Below are 19,464 nucleotides of genomic sequence, written 5' to 3'. Positions count from 1 at the left end.
CCTAGACAGTTTACAATGGTTGAGGGAACAATTAATTCAAAATTGTAACAAGACATTTTGCAGGAAAATGTCAGGGTAGCCGTTGTCACGTGAAGCTTAATAGAAGTTGGATGATGCAACAGGCCAATGATCTGAAACGCAAGAGTAAATCAACACCAGAGTGCTTTAAAGAAGAAAATTTGTTGTTTTGGAATGGCCAAGTCAGAGTCTAGGCCTTAACCCAATTGAGATGCTGTGGCATGACCTGAAGAGGGCTGCTTATGCAAGGTATCCCAGAAATATTGATGAACTGAAATAGTTTTGCATGGAAGAATGGTCTAAAATTCCTCCTTACCATTGTGCAAGTCTGATCAGTTTTAGGAAACGTTTGGTGAAGGTTATTGCTACTAAAGGAGGTTCTACCAGTTATTAAATACAAGGCTTCACATACTTTTTCCAGCTTGGACTGTGAATGATTAAACAGTGTGTTCAATAAAGACATGAAAAGTACAATTGTTTGTTTATTAATTTAGGCAGATTATGTTTGTCTATTACTGTGACTTATACGAAGATCAGACAACATTTTGAGTAATTAATACAGAAAAACAGGCAATTGCAAAGGTTCACGATCTTTTTCTTGCACTGGTTAGGCAACTCACAACATAACTCTTAAAGTTCACACTTTATTGTCTCTGCACAAATAACAACTTAAGTTGACCCCAGACCATCTACTTAAACATAAATTCTACTGTTCCTTCTGTACCAATACTCACTCAGACCACTTCTCCAATTTATTACGCCAATATAGGGGACCTGCTGTTGGCCAGATGATCGATCCTTTCTTCTTCCAGCCACTGGCATGAGAGTTCTTCCTTGCGATTTTTAGTCTCCAGAGTTCTCACTGCTTTGTGATTGAAGCTCCTAACTCATAATCTTCCTCATCAGTTCAAATGATGCACTTCATTTTTGTTAGCTCCAGGTCATCTGATGGGACCTATGTCACCTTATTGGCTGTGGTCCAAGCCAGCATCCATTTATTGCCCTCTTCCACAATTGGCAACTGGTAATTTATGGCCCTTTGTTCTAAATCTGTTACCAAACCAATAACCAGCTAACATTACTCAGGGCAGACATGGACCCCACTATTCACAAACCTGCATGTTGTATCATACCAAAGAACATCTCACAAATAACATTTGGAAGTGATCTTAGTCTAGCAGATCACCTGGAGCATCATTTTCTCTATTCTAAAGCACTGATCTAACAGAGCAAAACCAGTTTACAAAATGGAGGATACAGAACAGCTTTGCAAAATGCCAGTCTCCATTCCTTCAACCTCATGGCAAGAACAAAGGCAATTAGTTTGTCTACTTCTAGTGTCCTTGACCCAGTCAAGTTCGATATTCCATATTTTAATTCTTTCATGACCAACAGGCAACTGAATTAGCATCTGTTTTATGTGATCAAGGTTTGGAACTCTGTATGAAAGAAACTGTACCATTAGCGGATGGTACACTGAAGTAGTACTTTGAGTTCAGTGTTATGGTAAGATAGCATCTAGTTGGCAATATGCAGCTTGCTTTGGTGAGAAGAATCTGTTTAAATGTAGGCTGATACTGCAGCATGATGTTCTAGTACCTGAAGCAGAACTTATTCAACAGATTTCTGGTTGAAAAGGACATTAACATTTTGTTCTGTTTGAAGAACAACAGACTCTAATATCATGGTAGTATCTTCTCCCCCCTCCTAATATACTTAAATGATTTTGACTAATGTGATTAAATGTTAAGAAAATAGAGAAAGGAGTTATCCATGTGGATTTTTGAAAGCCATTTGACTAAGGTGAGTATAAAACGGTAGTTAACCAAAATGATTGGAGCCGGGCTAGTTTGGATAAAAGTTTGGATCATGGGCCCAAAGCAGAAAAAAATGATATTTTTTCAGCCTTGAGAATGACAGGCAATGTTTACCAGGAATCAGTGCTAGGACTATAGCCTTTTCAGATATACAGTGCCAATGAGAAGAATTGGGCCATCTGGCCCATCGAGCCTGCTGTGCTATTCCATCATGGCTGATTTATTATCCCTCTCAACCCCATTCTCTTGCCTTCTCTACTAGCCTGCAGGTCACACTTGGGCAGGATGTGGCACCTACTTAGTTCCTTAGTTCCATTCCCCACCCCCACCCCCACCCCCACCCCCACCCACCATTCAGAGTCATTTGAAGGTGGTGGATGGTCATATGAGCAGCTGGTGCACATCACAAGCCCTGGCAATGTGACCACTGATGCCAGGCAGACAGACCATTTACCTTGGTATGTGATCCTTACCAACCTCTGCTTTATTGTGAGGGGTCCATTGATACTTCGGGCTTTCACCTAAAGTTCTACCAAAAATCAGAGCCACCTTCCAATCTCTAGACTTAGTTACACAGTCTAGCCATCCATCCTCAAACTGTCAATGTACTGCTGTAATCCTCGCTCTAATAGAACCTTGTCTGCTCTTCCTATTTGTACATGTGCCTGACTTTGTCCTAACGTTTCCCCCCTCCCCGTAACATTTTTTTGTTGCTTCATACATGCCTTGTACACTGGAGCTTAATTCTCTTCCCTTCATTTCTCAGACATGGTTATTCTGCGTGCAGTGAAAGAAATTCATCTGAAGGTTAGATCAGAAGAGTTAGGTTTATTTCCTTGGAGAAAAGAAGTTTGAGAGGGGATTGAATAGCAGTGTACAAAATCATAGGGTTTAGAGTATTAGATTGGGCAACTTGAGAACCAGAGAATATACACTCAGTGGTTACTTTAAGTACACCTGTGCATCATGTTAATGCACAAACTAATCAGCCAATCATGTGACAGCAACTTAATGCGTGACAGCATGCAGATGTGGTCAAGAGATTCAGTTGTTCAGACCAAACATCAGAATAAGGGAAGAAATGTGATCTCAGTGACTTTGACCGTGGAATGATTATTGGTGCCAGACAGGGTGGTTTGAGTATCTCAGAAACTGCTGATCTCCTGGGATTTTCACGAATAACAGTCTCTAGAGTTGATAGAGACTAGTGCGAAAAACAAAAAAAAAACATCCAATGAACGGAAGTTTTGTTGGTTGGTAAAAATGCTTTGTTAAAGGGAGAAGTTAGAGGAGAATGGCCAGACAATTTCAAGCTGACAGAAGGTGACAGTAACTCAAATAACCATGCGTTACAACAGTGGTGTGCAGAAGAGCATTTCTGAATGCACATCATATCGGACCTCAAAGTGAATGGGCTACAGCAGCAGAACGTCACAAACGTACGTTCACTAGCCACTTTATTAGGTACAAGTGGTACAGAATAAAGTGGCCACTGAGTGTATGTTCAGACTTCGATCAAAGGACATAGGATTTGAAAGAAAACTTTCTAATGCAGAGTGTGTTTATGATTTGGAATTACTGTAGCTGTTTGTAAATGCTGGGAGAGCAGTTGATGAGGACTTTAAAAAGGAATTGGACTGGTATTTGAGAGAAAGTAACTTGTTGTACTTTGGGGAATGACACTGACTAGATTGTTCTGCAAGAAACAGCCTTGAACTTTAAATCAGATGTTCTCCTGTGCCAAACAATTGAGATCAACAGTATCTTTGATAATAAGCGAGTCTGAACCTTGGGTGCCGATCTACATGTTGAGAGGCAAGAAGAATGGAAGAATTTTAGACACCAGGTAACTAAACAGTAAATAATAGGATGTGAAGGTAATCTGGTTTATCCGTTAGGTCTTTGAGGATGTATCCAGAAGGATTGATACAGAGCCAGTTAATGTGATGATTCATTTTTAAAAAGTATGTGATTAGATTCCATTTAAATTTCTACCACACAAGACAAAGGCGCTAGAGAGATTGAGTATTGCTATGGATAGAGAATTAGTTATTTGATAAAACAAAGGGGGAGGTTATTTTCAAGTCATCAGGCTACAATTAGTAAACTGCTTCCAGCATCAGTGCCTAGGCCTTCAGTTGTTGTGTTCTTAGGAATTGAGGATAACTTGCTTTCATTCCTGTTTTTGGCCTCTGAGGTGGCTAATGACACCAATGTGGGAGCCTCAGGTTCTTTCACAGACGGAGCAGGATGTACTTGAATTTGTAGACGTGGTGTCCTCCTTATGTCACGAGCAGAGGGCTTCTGTGTAACCTCAGGGTTCTGAAAACCATCTTGAATGTTTCTTATCCAATTTTAGCAGTTATGAACTGGAGATTTTCAGGAGTCAGTTACATTTTGTCAAGGAGACTTAGCATATACTTTAATCTTTTCCTGTATCTAGTGTTCTCTTCCAGAACAGCTTGACAAATGATGTTAGTTTCAGGAGTCTGGTATGATGGGCCCTGTCCAGCATGTCTGACCGAGTTTCACTAGGACTCGATGCTAGTGATGTTTCCTGCGAAACTACGACACAAGATACAAAGCTGCTGACTTCATTATAGGCCAGGGATTAAACATTAGGCTTATTTTTTCTGATACGACCAGCTTGGCCTCAACAAGTTAAAACACTTGAGGTGTGTATTTAGATGGTGATTTTAATCTGGATTTTGTCTAATTGGCTGTTCCAATCAGTTGGTTAATTGAGATGAGAAACTGAAATACATCTCCTTCTCACTTAGGGATCCAATAATAGGGTGGTTTTGTAATTGGGCTGTTAGTCCAGTGGTCTGGACTAATGATCCAGAGAACAATTTGCATTCCAAGAAACATTGTAGGGCAATTTAAATTGTTATTTAAATTCTTATAGAATATAGAAGTGAATTAATCGTGTCTCCATAATTCCAATTAATAAAACAACAGGTTTGTAGTCATATGTTTAATCTTTATTTGTCCTTCAGTACTACCTACTCTATTCATTGGGGACTGACATTAAATGTTGGCCTTGACAGTAAAACTTTATACAGTTAAGAATATTGGTTAATATTAATAACAAAACATAAATGGGAGAAAAACTAGGCTGTATGGCTATTCAATCCTGCCGTGCTGCGAGTTGGAAATTAAGGAGGATCTGATCTTGGCCTTGGCTTCTCTTTCTATCTGATCCCCCTAAACTTACTCTGTCCTATAGAGTAGACCAAGAAAATGCGTTTGGACTTTTAATATATTTGTTCAGTCAGCCTCTTCAGCTCACTGATTCATGACACTAAGAGGAGAAATTCTGCTTTATTTCAATATTATTGATGCCCTTATTCTGAAATTCTGCTCTCTGGTTCTAGATTCGTTCATAAAGGAAAACATATCACAAGCCCAATCAAACCTGTTCAGACTTCCTCAAATTCCACTCAAATAATCTCTAGGTCTTCTAAATTCTTAAAGGTAGTTCCAAGCTTTCCTGATAAAGATGACACTTTTCCCTCTGGAATCAACCTGGCAGACCTTTTTTAAACTGGTAAACTTAGAAACGCCCTCCTTTAATAAAGAATCTGAAACTATACCCATTGCTTCAGATGTGATCTAACCAATATCCTGCACAGGTGCAGCAATACTTCCTGACTTTTATTTTTTTATACCTTTTACAACAGTTATATGGGAACTTCAAAGAGTTGCTTATTTGCAAAGCTCACACAGAAGTTCAACCCGTGTGGAAAAGAACGACGTAAAAATGCCACTCATGTCCAGTTGATAGATGCTATGCTTGTCTATCTTGAGTGTTCCAAGCCACATTTTATTACTAAAAAGTGTGTCGAGTAGCAGGATATGAAATATTTTGCAGTTAACTTTTGTGTGCCAGTATGTGTTTGTGTGGTTTTTTAACGTGTTAGCTTAGTGCCAGATTTTGCTTGGCAGATACTCTGCAAATCTTACCTGTTGTGTAAAATATTTGTTTTCTTAAATTATTTTTGTTCATGTTGAATGAAGTTTAAAAGCAATGCACTGAAACTTATTTTCAGACTGCCTATATTTAGCTACAATTTATAATTTTTGAGATGTATGGATTCAGCAATTTGGGAATGAGTGAGCCAATATGTAATAACAACAAGGCCTTGGGAGCAAATAGTATCCCCGCTGAAATTCTAAAGCTTGGCGGGGAAAAGCATTGAGACAATTCCTCATTTGATTGAAAAAAGAGGTATTTAAAAATCAAGACTTCAAACCTGGTATACAACTTGACAGCAGTGATCCCTGTCCTCCTGCATTCTTCTGAGACCAAAATGAGTACAGCAGGCATCTCAAGGCACTGGCTGGACACCACCATTGCTGAAATTATTAACATTGTTGAAATCCATTGGAAGGATAAAGAGGCCACCTTTCCTAAACTTTACACTCTGGTTTCAGAGGACAATCCACACTATTCACCTGTCTGACTCCAGAACCGGATCCTTTATCCTGAGCCTCGTTACAGAATGAGACTAAAGTCAGACAGAGGGAAAGATTCAAGGATGTATTCAAAATCTCCGAGGAAAAAAATGCAAACACCTACTCCTGAAACTCAAAGTGGAGAAGGAGCATTCATGATTGTACTGGGATCCTCAGGAACACATTAAAGCACTGTATACATGCTAGGGGATGCTCCACGTTTCAGATGAACCATCTAGTTATCCCATCAGTGGAAGTGCATACAATTCCCCACATTAGTCTCATTTGTCAGCTGGAATGGAAGTATCATCTTCAATTTCTAAGGACTGCCTAAGATGTAAATTAGCTTGTGAAGGTAGATGCAAGCAATGAAGTTTCCCCTTGCTGATGTGCCCAGAGATCATCTGGACGACGATCAGAAGAAAATTCTTCACCCACAGAAAAGTGAGTTTTTGAAATTTGCGACCCAAAATGTTCTGTGGTATAATTCAGTAGAGACTGACAGATTACTTTGATATTGGGGACTTGAAGAATAGGATTATCTGTTTTTATTTCAGATATTCACTGTGTACAGTTTTGGTTTTCAATTAAAGTTCTTGTGCTTTGCTTTCTGCTTTGCCTGTGAAATCTCTTCAGTGTTTGTTTGGCTTCTGATGCATACCTAATTAGATATTGCAAATGCCTTGTGAGAGTGGCCAAGTTAAATTTGAGATCAGAAAAGCACTTGGTGCTTGCTGAAACATTTAGTAACTTTTTTTTGGAAAAGTACAGTAAAAATGCTTCCTTCCCAGTGATTGCAAACTCTGGGCCACAACTACAGTGGATTTCAATTAATTGGGACACATCGGGACCAATACATTTTGGCCCAATTAAGTGGCTTCCCCAATTAGCCAAAGTTCATGGCAACAGTTTAAAAAGGTATAAAAAGACAAACTGAGTAACAATTAAGTATTTAAATTAAATACAGCACAAATTATAACACCATCAATGCCACTAGAGTACTATAAAACTGTATATTGGCCCCTAATAGCTATCAATTCAGCTCTCACCTGTGACTCTAAGTAGCTGTTTGCCTGCGACGGTGGCTACACCCTGGTTTACAGCTTCAATGGTGGGCTGAGAGGGGTGAGGGTGGCTGGTGGGCCTCATACCCCGATGAGATAGGGACATGCCTGTCCTAGCGTGTGAAGTTGGCTCAGGCGGGCTGGGTGGATGAGACCTAGAGTGAGATCCAGCGATCAGGAAGGTGGGACTGCAACACTCTGTGGAGAGCAAAGGGCATGACAAGGCACAGAGGAAGACATGGTCATCTACTGCTGAACCAAGGCCGTGCCCAGATTAATTGTACCACTGGACCCGGACTTCTGAGGTCAAGGGAATGGAATTGCCCCAGTGCGACGGCTTTTCTGCTTCAAAAGCTCTCCCGCATAGATCTCCTGTCATTTTTGGATATGACAGACAACCAACCACCAATCGACGGAGGAATTCATCCAGTGTATGCTGCCGTGTGCTTTAGATTGTAAATGAACAAAATCAGCGCAGGCACCTAGTGCAGATAATGGACCATCTTCATACAACTCTTTCAACGATTGTATTGTCCAAATCTTCATTTTCAGTCTAACATGTAAGATATTTGTTGATAACTTGTTCCTAACTTTTTGAAGTAGTGAAGTTGTTTCATTTTCACTCCCAGCTCTTTCTGGCATCTCCAAACCTGAATGTTTGAAACTAAAGTGAACAAAGAGGTTCTGAATAATCTTGCCCCTTATTTCTTACCAATTATCAGTGACAGAAATCACTGCTTTTTGAACAGAAACACACACAAATGACCCTTCAGTCCTGATGAAGGGTCTGTGCCTGAAACGTCGACTGTTTACTCTTTTCCATAGATGCAGCCTGGCCTGCTGGGTTCCTCCAGCGTTTTTTTTTGTGTTGCTTTGGATTTCCAGCATCTGCAGATTTTCTCATGTTTGCTATTTAAAAACTGTTCGCTTTAAGGATGGCATGGTGTCTCATGGCTACACAAACGCAAGCCACTGGTGCTAGTTAGAAACTGTTTGGCAACAGCCCCCTATCCTAATTAAGCGGCGTAATGTCCCAGATAAACAAAGGGAATCTTGGCTATTTTCTCGATTAGTTTTTGTTCTTTAAGAGTTGTCCAAACTAAGCAGCTGTCCTAAATTAACTGACGACCAAATTAACCAGAATCCACTGCATGTCTATTTTTCTGTCTGAACCTACTTTGTTCTGCTGCAGCTCTGATTTCTGTTATGTTTTTACCTTTGTCTTTCAAAAACAAAATGTAGGTTAATGCTGTATTTCCATGGAAATATTGCAGTGATGAGATCACTTACATTACAGTACATTCTGCTGAATAAGCAAGTTCTAGTACAGAGACTTCCAGTTTCATAAATGTTAAATATTTGGCCAATTTGATACATTGTGACATTTTCTTCATTGTGCATTGTATATATGCTGTCAATCATCATAACTCTTGGCATGCAAATTGCAAGTTCTTGATTTAAAGCTTTCTACAAACTTAAAACATTTCTGTTCTTTCTGATTCTGGTCTATTGTGCAGTTGCCTCTTACCTCTGCACTTCCACCAGCAACAGAAGTTTTTATGCTGCTGTACTCTAAAATATAATTGCTGCAATTGTTTGTCATCTTCCCCATTTTCAAGTTTTATCAAACCACGTCCTCAGCTGCAGCAGCCCACATTTTCACATTTAATTCTTTCTTTCAGTTAACTGTCTCTGTAATGCAGTATTTCTGTACATGCATCATCTAACCTCATCTTGATGTTAGTAGTTTACTAGATAAGCTCATGCCACATTCCTATCCATTCTTGAGATCACCAAAGATGATGTAAAAATACTCAATTTAGACTGTACTTTTTAATCTTATATTAATTTTATATGGTGATCATACAAGGTATTCTTTGTTTTGTATGGTCTTTGCCTTCATACGATCTTCTTATTTGTATATGAGAAAAGTTGAGAATCATTTGAACTGCATTCAAACACGCAAATGACCCTTCAGTCCTGAAGAAGGATCTTGGCAGGAGACAGACAGTTTACTCTTTTCCGTAGATGCTGCCTGACCTGCTGAGTTCCTCCAGCATTTTGTGTGTGTTCCTTTCGATTTCCAGCATCTGCAGATTTTCTCCTGTTCTAATATCACTGGCATATGTCGTGAAATTTGTTTTTTTTTTGCTGCAGCAGTGCATTGCAATACATAATAATATAAATTAAATTACAAAATAAGCAGTGCAAAAAGAGAGAGGGAAATACTGAGATAGTGTTCATGGGTTCACCGTTCATTCAAAAATCTGTTGGCAGAGGGGAAGAAGCTGTTTTTGAAACATTGAGTGTGTGTCTCCGGGCTCCTGTACCACCAGGTTGGTAGTGGCATTGAGAAGATGGCATGTCCTGGGTGGGGGGGTCCTTGATGCTTCAGTTTTATAGAATATAGTCTATTGTGTACATTATTAGTCCCATTGTTAATGCACTAGGAGCAGTTCATAGTTCAGTTAAAGGAGTTTCTATTAAAACCTGATGAGCTGATTGGTCTCAAGTTAAGGCTGAGCCTGAATTTCAGTATTATAATTCCATAATATTGAGCCAAGAGCAGAAGAATGTGATGGGAGCAGGAAAAGGTCACTTGGCTCCTCAAGCTGACTTGCTTGTGATCAACACTGATTTGCCCCAGGTCTTGTCTCCTCTTCTGTGCCAGATTCCCTCAATTTGTGATCTTTCAAAAAAAAAATCTACTCCTTTTAATTACCCCCAATGATCTGGCTTACACAGCCCTCAAGGATAGAGGTTTTCAGAGATTTGCCACTCTGTTCAAGTTGTTTCAGTACATTTCAGCTTTAAATGACTTCCCTCTAATCTTGTGACTATATTCCGTCAAGATATTCTCCCACTGCATCTGCTTTCTTCTGGCCTGCTCCTCAAGGATCTTATGTTTCAAAAGATCATCCTGAATTCTCCAAAGCTCCAAAAAAAAACTCCAACTTTGTTTTAGCTGCTCATGATGGCCTCAGTAATCACTTTTGGCCTGTGTCTTGGCTGTCTTGTCTACGTCTTAGCCAAAATTTAATTTTGAAGTTGAGGCTGCAATCTACTCCTCAACAAAAAAAAAATTGCCATAACTGTTTAAATACACTTGAGGGAGCTAGCAGCACTGCATTAAGGCAGTTTATGGCTAGAATCAGATATGTGAAGTATACAGTAACAACCCACAATCTCCATGCGTAGGCAATAATTTAAGACATAAATTTTTTTATTGAGGTTAACCTCTGTGCAGTAACTGTTGGTAAGTTAAAGCTCATGATGACATGTACTTGGATAGTTTTTTTAAAAGCCTAGCCTATTCTAATTTTAGGTTCATCATTCTCCGAATTGAAATTCAAGTTTACTTGTCATTCAACTATAAATGAATACAGCCAAACCAAACAGCATTACTCGGAGGCCAAAGTACAAAACATAGTACTAACAGTTATACACAAAACAAGGCACATGTGACTTGCTGCCCATTACGCCACTGGCATTTTGGGCAGCAATGAAGGTCCTTCATCTCTGGCGGTGTTCAGAGCTTCCTTCATCATGTCAATAGCTTCTTCTCAGATTTCACTAATGTCAGTCATACAAGTCCTGGGTGGAGATTCAGGAATACTGTCGCACTCAGATGAAGGAGGATTCTTCATCGTTGTTTCTGTAACAATTTTGTTTCACCAGTCAGAGTTGGTAGCCCTGATCTGAACCCCCTGAACCTGGGGAACCGGTGGACCACGCTTAGTCTGTCCTCTACCCTTTTGAGCTGTTCAGTATGGGTGACCCTACCAAGAGCCAAAGCATGAAGCCCTGACTCCAGCCAGCAAAGTTCCCATGATAAGGTGGTCATATGGAGAATAGCACACATAAGGAATCAGAAAAATACAGTCAGTCAAAAAAAAATGTAGTCCAAGTCCCTGAATCCACGCATGTTGCAGCAGTCTGCTGTTGAAGACAGTACATCTTGACTTCTGCTGACCAAACACCAGAGAGCAGCACCAACTCCAGCTTGTACGCCACGCAACCTCCAGTGCACTGGTGGATTGTATCAACTCCACCTCTGTCCTGGGCTGCTGCAAACAGGCTTGGGGCCTAGTCCTCACTACGACTGAAGCCATGCAGCTACCCCACCGTTCGCCAATATGGACTTGCAGCATCCCACATTAACAATGTGCAACAGGGTCTTGTAATCACAAGAAAAGCGACTAAGACAATCATTCGCTCTTAGACTATACACCCTCTTCACACACCCACTCCCATGCCTCTGACGCAGGCAGATGCACAATACACAAGTCCAGCTCCTTCAGTTTCTCTGCCAACAAGTAACTCACTGATGGGGTAGACCTGCAGTATTTTAAGTTCTTAATGTCCAGCAAGGTCTTGCTATGTTTAAAAAAAATACTTTTAAGACAGACAATACCACCTTTGGTTGGCCCTGGAGAAACCGCTGCATCTGAGCACACTGACATTTTACTGGATTAAAGCCTCTAAACTAGCATTGGGCACTGTTCAGTATAAGGTCTATTCCACTACCAGCCCCATTTTCAAAGATTAAAGCTAAATATTTTGTATCACTGTAAATTAACATGGGAAATATTAAGAGATGACAATTTAATGTACAGTAGATTGTCATTAATAGGTTCAAAACAATGCATACAAATGAGCCAATCCATTTAGTTGGATTTTACCTGCAACCTCTGATCTATTTTGAAGAGTGTGACTGTGTACGTACATCTACTGATGCTTCTGGACACATCTTCAGTGATGTTCCTGGAATCATCGGGTGCGGGTCTTTCAACATCATACAACCTCCTCCAGGTGATCCAGCCGGGGCTGATCAGACCCCAGCTTGTGTCCAGATGGCTAGCTACTTTCATGGCTCCCCTCTTTTGAGCCACAGCAATCTTGAGGCCCTCTCTGCCGCATCGGTAGTACTGCGGATGGCTCTCCTCTTCCTCTCTCCCTCGATGCCCAAAATGCTGAAGGCTCTAACTAAGGAACGGGCTACGAATCCCCTACAACCAACCTCCACTGGGAGACACCTTGCTCTCCATCCAGCCTGCTGACAGTTGCTGACCAGTCCTGCGTACTTAGAGAGCTTCCTTTCAAAGGCCTCTTCCAAGCTATCTTCCCATGGGACTGTCAGCTCCAGCAGCACCACTTGCTTAGTAGACTCAGACACTAGGACAATGTCTGGTCGCAGGGTGGTGGCTGTGATATGGTTGGGGAATTTCAGCTGCCGTCTGAGGTCCACCAACAGCTGCCAGTCCCTTGCAGAGGTCAGGATGCCTGCAGATGTTCTTTTGGCGAGTACTGGCTGCTCCCCAGCTCTGACAAAGGCAATGGTCTGCTTGGAGGGTCGGGACCGCTTCGCCCACTCAACTCCTGCGCTGACGGCTTCAGCGATGGTCTTCAGGACCTGATCATGCCTCCACCTGTACCGTCCATCACCAAATGCCCTTGCACAGCCGCTGAGGATGTGCTCCAAGGTTCCTCGCTCGGAGCACAGTGGGCACGCAGATGACTCTGCCTTGCCCCATGTGTGCAGGTTTGATGGGCTTGGAAGCACATTGTACACTGCCTGGATGAGAAATTGGATGTGGTGTGGTTCGGCTTTCCAAAGATCAGCCCAGGTCACTTTCCTCTCAACCGCATTCTCCCATCTTGTCCAAGCTCCCTGTTGCTTCATTCCCACCGCCTTGCAGGCTCTCATCTCCTCCACTACTGCTCTGTGAAAGGAAGTCAGCAGTTGTCTCAAAAAGAAGTGCAAAATAGCATTAAGGACTTATTCTAATCCTTACCTGGTGAAAATCTTTACAGACAACGATGAATTTCATTATGCTTTTTTGGTCCAAGAGTCTGGATCAGTGCACTGAATTCTGTTCCAGAGATTAGCAACAAATGAGCAGATCTGGTAAAATTGAATAGAACTATTTATCACTGGTTAAAATCATTAAAAATTTTCTCCTCCCCTTGCTTTCTCAGTCCCACATAATCTTAGGGCATCATGCCCTATGGGAGACAGAACCAAGTTTTTGACTTTCCTGTGACCCACCCCATTCTTTCTTAAGGATTGGTTAGGTGCACAATCTGGCTTAACCCGCAATAGCTTCAGTGTGGTTCTATGGCAGTCAGACTTTGCAAAGTTAAATTACATGGAGTGCTTTCTTAAAGTAGTCTCTGCAACATAGAAGTTATCTCCCAGTGCCTTAAATTGGTCATGTAAATACTTTTGATATCTGGCCATCACTGCACTTAATTCCTCGGGCACTTGGATTTGTTTAATTCTGTTTCAATCATAATTTAATAGAATTTAAATTACAAAATTCCTTGGGGAGCAGAAGCAATAATTTTGTAACTATAACCATTCTTCCATAAAAATATGATTGAGATTTTCATTCCCACAGCAGTTCAGAAAGGACTGGAAAGTTGCCATTCAAGCTCTTGAAGAAGTGGGTGGATAAACATCAGTTTGAAATAGGAAAATAATGTACCGTGACATGCATAAATTAGAAGATTACTGGAAAAGCTGGCTGAAATCAATGGACTCAACTGTGTTAACGATTAACTAAATAAGATATAGTAAAAATTATATATTTAATGCCCTCTGTAATTCTCTAGAATGGCAGAGAATACATCTGTGTATTTCTTGTATCATTCCTAAATATTTCGAAGTCTTGAGCACATTGCTGTCATAGTAACAGCAGGCAATTTCACACACTCGTAGTGAATTCCCAATTTAATTAATGTGATAAGGCAGGCATAGAATTGGAACTATGTTCTCATTGCCACAGTGAGCCAAATTAAGATTAAGAGCTAAATTACTCTGTGAGGGCAAAAGAAAGAAATACCTACCCAAAGATCCCAGCAATCACCTGAGAAAATTGCAATCACTGGGACTTTTCTCAAAGTACAAGTACTTTATTTTTTTGACCTGCCTAAATTCTGTGTTTTTTGATGCACTTGGCAGTAAGTATATTTGAAAAGCATGATGCCAATAGAGTTGTTTGCTGTAAAATTGCTGCCTCTTAGACTTCTATTTGGTGATTAGAACTTGGAATGCTGTGGGCATGTACTTTGGCTTCTGCACATAGAAAAGCTTTGTGGCTGCTTGTTACAAAGAGTGAATGAAGTCACAGGAGAAACAAAAAAAGCTCCTCTCAGTTTTGAACAGAATGTTCTCTAAAATTGTTCATGATTCACTAAAAGAATAAATGGCCACATTGATTTAATCTGCAGGAGGGCTAAATTTTCAAACGTTTACAAAATTCTAAAAGTGCAACTTTGAAGCAGATGAATATGTCCAAGCTTGCCTTCTCCTTTAAGGTCTAAGAAAGAAGTTAGACCACAATTGTTACATATGACCAATTTGGGAGTGTTTACAGCTGCTGTCTTTTTAACCAGCAGCCTGAATAATGGGGGTGGTTGATGATGTCTGAAAGTGATTAGTTATAGAATTGATGTTGATGTGAGTAGTCAAGTTAGAGGCTGAAATGCGTATGATATGAAACTGTTTTTGTGCAGTATCTTTGAGCACTACTTTAAAACCAAAATGCATCAATAAAAATCACTGATTATAGATCTGGCTTAGCCTCAATGTTATTCTCCAATTTAGTATTACTATTTTATAATGTTCAAAGTAAACTTATTAAAGTATGTACGTGGTACTGTCTGCTAACCTGAGATTCATTTTCTTGCAGGCATTTACGGAGTGAAAAGTACAATAGAATTTTAATTTTAAAAAAAACTATACATGAATAGACTAAAACTCACAAACAACCAATGTGCAAAAGAAGAAGAGTTGTTTAAAAAAAAAAGGACATGAGTTATAAAAGAGTCCTTGAAAATGAGTCTGTAGGTCATAGAATCAGTTCAGAGTATCCACACCAGTTCAGGAGCCTGATGGTGGTAGGGTTGTTGTTCGTCCTTCGTAGTCGAAGATGACCATGGCTTCAAAGTCAAATGGGAGATTGGTGGCTGTGGGTCCGGAGGTGACTGATGAGGCCAATCCGGGCCCTGAAGGCTCGCCCACATGTGGGACACAAGTGGGTAGGTGCTGTCATGGCAGTGGATGCTGCTTGGGCCTTGCGCACAGCACGCTTTCGTTGCGCCTCGATGGTGCGCCTGACTTCAGCTGCACGGGCTCCTGTGGTGATCTTGCTGCGCCAAGCTGGACGGTCGAGGGCAAGCGTCTCCCATGTGTTGATGTCGACACCTAGGCCTTTGAGGGACGCTTTGAGGCAGTCTTTGTAACGTTTCTTCTGCCCTCCGACTGAGCGCTTGCCCTGACACAGTTCTCCGTACAGCAGCTGCTTAGGCAATTGGCTGTCTGGCATTCTGACCACATGTCCAGCCCACCTGGCTTGGGCTTTCAGCAGGAGGGTGTAGACGCTGCAGAGCCCAGCTCGTTCCAGGATTTCCATGTCGGGGACTTTGTCCTGCCACCTGATGTGGAGGAGTCTGCGGAGACAGCTCAGTTGAAAGTGGTTGAGCTGTTTGGCGTGTCTGCTGTAGACAGTCCAGGTCTCGCTGGCGTAAAGGAGGATGGTAAGGACCACTGCACAGTAGACCTTCAGCTTGGTGGTAAGGCTGAGTCCTCTCCGCTCCCAGACGTTCTCACGGAGTCTCCCAAAGGCGGCGCTGGCTTTGGCAATCCTGTTGTTGACCTCAGCTCTATATTTACTGCACGAGAGAGTATGCTGCCCAGGTAGGTGAAGTTGTCGACTGCCTGGAGGTTCTGGCCCTTCACCGTGATGCGCGGCTCCTCGGTATGGCTTTTCTGGGGCAGGCTGGTACATAACTTAGGTCTTTTTGGTGCTGATAGTGAGTCCGAAGTTGTTGCAGGCTTGTGAGAAGCAGTCCATTTCACGCTGCATCTCCTGCTCTGTGCTGGCGTTGAGTGCGCAGTCATCAGCAAACAAGAAGTCTCTGATGACAGTCTCTTGCACTTTTGTAACTGCCTGCAGGCGCCTAAGGTTGAACAACCTGCCGTCAGTCCTGTACCTGACGTGGATTCCTTCTTCGTAGTTACAGAAGGCATCTGTCAGCATGGCAGAGAATACCATACTGAACAGAGTCGGGGCAAGAACGCAGCCTTGTTTGACACCATTTGTCACTGGGAAGGCCTCCGACTCGTCGCCATCATCCAGAACTTTCACCATCATACCGTCGTGGAACTGCCGGACAATTGTGATGAACTTGCTGGGGCAGCCAAACTTCTCCATGATCTTCCACAAGCCTTCTCTGCTGACCGTATCGAAAGCCTTGGTTAGATCGACAAAGGTCATGAAGAGGTCACTGTGTTGTTCCTGGCATTTTTCCTGGAGTTGGCGCGCAGCAAAAATCATGTCCGCGGTCGCATTGGCTTTCGGGGAACAGACCTTGCTCAAGATGTTGGAGAAGGCGGCTGAGCAGGACGCGGGCCAGAATCTTCCCCGCAATGGACAAGAGGGAGATGCCTCTTGATGGTAGGGTAATACATGTTTTTCACCCTGTTCGTGTGGGACCTAAGGCTTCCTGCCCAATGGTGGTAGTGAGAAGAGGGTGTGACCTAGATGATGGGAGTCTTAGATGGATGCTGCTTTCTTGTAGCAGTGGGGCATGTAAATATACTCAGTGGTAGGGAGGGTGTTGCTTGTGATGGACTGGGCAGTATCCAGAGCTTTCTGTTGCCTCCAGAAAGCCAGTATTACTGATTATAAAATCAAAGTTCTGATTTTATAAAGTTTATTTGAGTACATCCAAATAGCACCAAACAGTTTGTAGATAGCATTTTATATATTGCCTAGTCCCAGTTGTCATTAACGAGAATATTTTTGAATGACTGCACATTCCTCAAAGTGGAACAGCAGAAACGTGATTGGATGAGGACTAACCAATCAGGAGGGACTGACGACAGGGGTATAAATACCACCGGACTGGAGATGCCCAAGCATCATCCCTAATGAAGATGGCAGAGTTTGTTATTGAAACAGCGGTTAAAATCAATACCTGTATCCTGGCTGGAAGTCCGAGAAGAGTTTGTGCTGTGCCCTGCTTCCTACATTACAGTTCAAAGTAAATTTATTATCAAAGGACATGTATGTCACCATATACAACCCTGAGAAAGAGGATGTGCTGGAACTTTTGGGAAAAATAATAGGATGTATATGACCCCGGCCAGACAAGATATACCCCAAGTTATTATGGGAAGCAATGGAAGGGATTGCTTCACCTTTGGCAATGATCTTTGCATTCTCACTGGCCTCAGGAGTTGTACTTAAGCTTGGAGTATGGCAAATGTTATTTCTTTGTTCAAGGAAGGTAATAGGGATAATCCTGGAAATTATAGACCAATGAAGCTTGCATTAGTGGTAGGAAGCTATTAGATAAGATTCTTAGAGGCAAGATTTATATGCATTTGGAGAAGCACAATCTGATTAGGGGTAGCCCTTGTGGCTTTGTGAGGGGCAGATTGTGCCTTGAGTCTGACTGAATCCTTTGAGGAAATGACAAAGCATAGTGATGAAGACAGAGCAGTGGATGTGGTGTATATGGATTTTAGTAATACATTTGGCAAGGTTCCCCAAAGTAGGCTTATTCAGAATGTGAGGAGGCATGGAATCAGGGAAACTTGTCCGTGTGGTTTCAGAATTGGCATACCCAGAGAAAGCAGAGAGTGGTAGTGGATACAGTGTATTCTGCCTGGAAGTCGTGGAGGTCGGTGACCAGTGGTGTCCTACAGGGATTTGTTCTTTGTGATTTTTATAAATGACCTGGACAATGAAGTGAAAGTGTGGGTTAGTATATTTGCAGATGACATCGTAATTTGTTGTTGTGGATAGTGTAGAAGGTTGTTGTAGGTTACAAAGGTGCATTGATGGGATGCAAAATTGGGCTGAGAAGTGACAGATGGAGTTCAACTCGGAAAAAGTATAAAATGATTCCCTTTGGAAGGCAGAATATAGGGTTAATGGCAGGATTCTTAGAATAGAGGGATCTTGGAGTTCCCATCCATTCTGTGGATCATTCAAAGTTGCACTGCAAGTCGATAGGGTCTGTTGGACTTCATTAGTTGGGGAATTGAGTTCAAGAGCCACAAGATAATGTTGCATCTCTCTAAAACTCCAGTTAGACCACACTTGGAGTATTGTTCACCTCATTATAGGAAGGATGTGTAAGTTTTAGAGAGGGTGCAGAGGAGATTTACCAGGATGCTGTCTGGATTAGAGAGCAGCCCTTAGGAGGATAGGTTAAGCTAGCTAGAGTTTTCCTCTTTGGAAAGAAGAGGATGAGAGATGGTAGGCACATGGTTGAAAGAAAACTGGAGGGTTATGTGGGAGGGAAGGGTTAGATTGATCTTGGAGTAGGTTAAAGGGTCTGCACAACATTGTGGGTCGAAGATCTTGTACTTTGCTGTACTGATCTATGTTGCTGGTGTGAAATTCTAGAACTCTCCATGTAACTACATAAGGGTTTTCTTCAACCAGTGCAGCAGTTCAAGGTGAAAGCTCACCATTGTAGCTTTGAACATTTAGTTATTAATAATTGGCTGAATTTTGCTAGCAGCAGAAAATGCAGAAGTATGAGTTTCACCATGCCCGTGGGGGAATTTAAATTAAAGTAATTATCTATATGTAAATTTTTTTAAACTACTGAATTGTTAAAAGTTAGTGCTTTTGTCTTCAAATCCACCATTTGTGACTGTAAACTGACTTTTGAGATGTCCATTCAGTGGCAAATAATGAAGTAACTGGCAGATTTGCCACCAAATGAATTCTTTGACCTCTTCACTAAAGTACTGAAAATTACCAGCAAATTGCTCTCATCAGCAGATGTTGAGGGATGGGCAATATTTTGCAGCATTGCCAGCAATATCTACATTACATGAATTAAAAATAAAATAAGGACTTCCTGTGCCCATACAATTAAGTCAAGTCGATTTTATTGTCATTTCAACCATAACTGCTGGTACAGTACACAGTAAAAACGAAACAACGATCCTGCAGGACCATAGTGCTACCTGAAACAACGCAAAACTACTCTAGACTACCTGAAACAACACAAAACTACACTAGACTACCTGAAACAACACAAAACTACACTAAACAACACAAAACTACACTAGACGACAT

General features: G+C 41.5%; 2 protein-coding genes across 4 annotated transcripts in view; one reads left to right on the top strand and one right to left on the bottom strand.

The window, feature by feature from the left end:
• cep57l1 (centrosomal protein 57, like 1) overlaps window positions 1-13,230 on the bottom strand; it is a 75,074-nt gene extending 61,844 nt beyond the window's left edge. For both annotated transcript variants that reach the window (XM_072246196.1, XM_072246222.1), the window contains exon 1: window positions 13,153-13,230. In XM_072246196.1, coding sequence (XP_072102297.1) covers window positions 13,153-13,188 — 36 coding nt within the window. In that variant the 5' untranslated portion in view covers window positions 13,189-13,230. The remainder of the gene's footprint in view (window positions 1-13,152) is intronic.
• Window positions 1-19,464, top strand: part of sesn1 (sestrin 1) — a 91,670-nt gene that overhangs the window by 3,378 nt on the left and 68,828 nt on the right. The gene's annotated exons all lie outside the window — the stretch shown is intronic.

The sequence above is a fragment of the Mobula birostris genome, chromosome 2 (genome assembly GCF_030028105.1).
Source record: "Mobula birostris isolate sMobBir1 chromosome 2, sMobBir1.hap1, whole genome shotgun sequence".
Taxonomy (NCBI): Eukaryota; Metazoa; Chordata; class Chondrichthyes; order Myliobatiformes; family Myliobatidae; genus Mobula; species Mobula birostris.
Note: the sequence above shows the minus strand (reverse complement) of the source record. Positions and strands in the feature narration are given on the sequence as shown.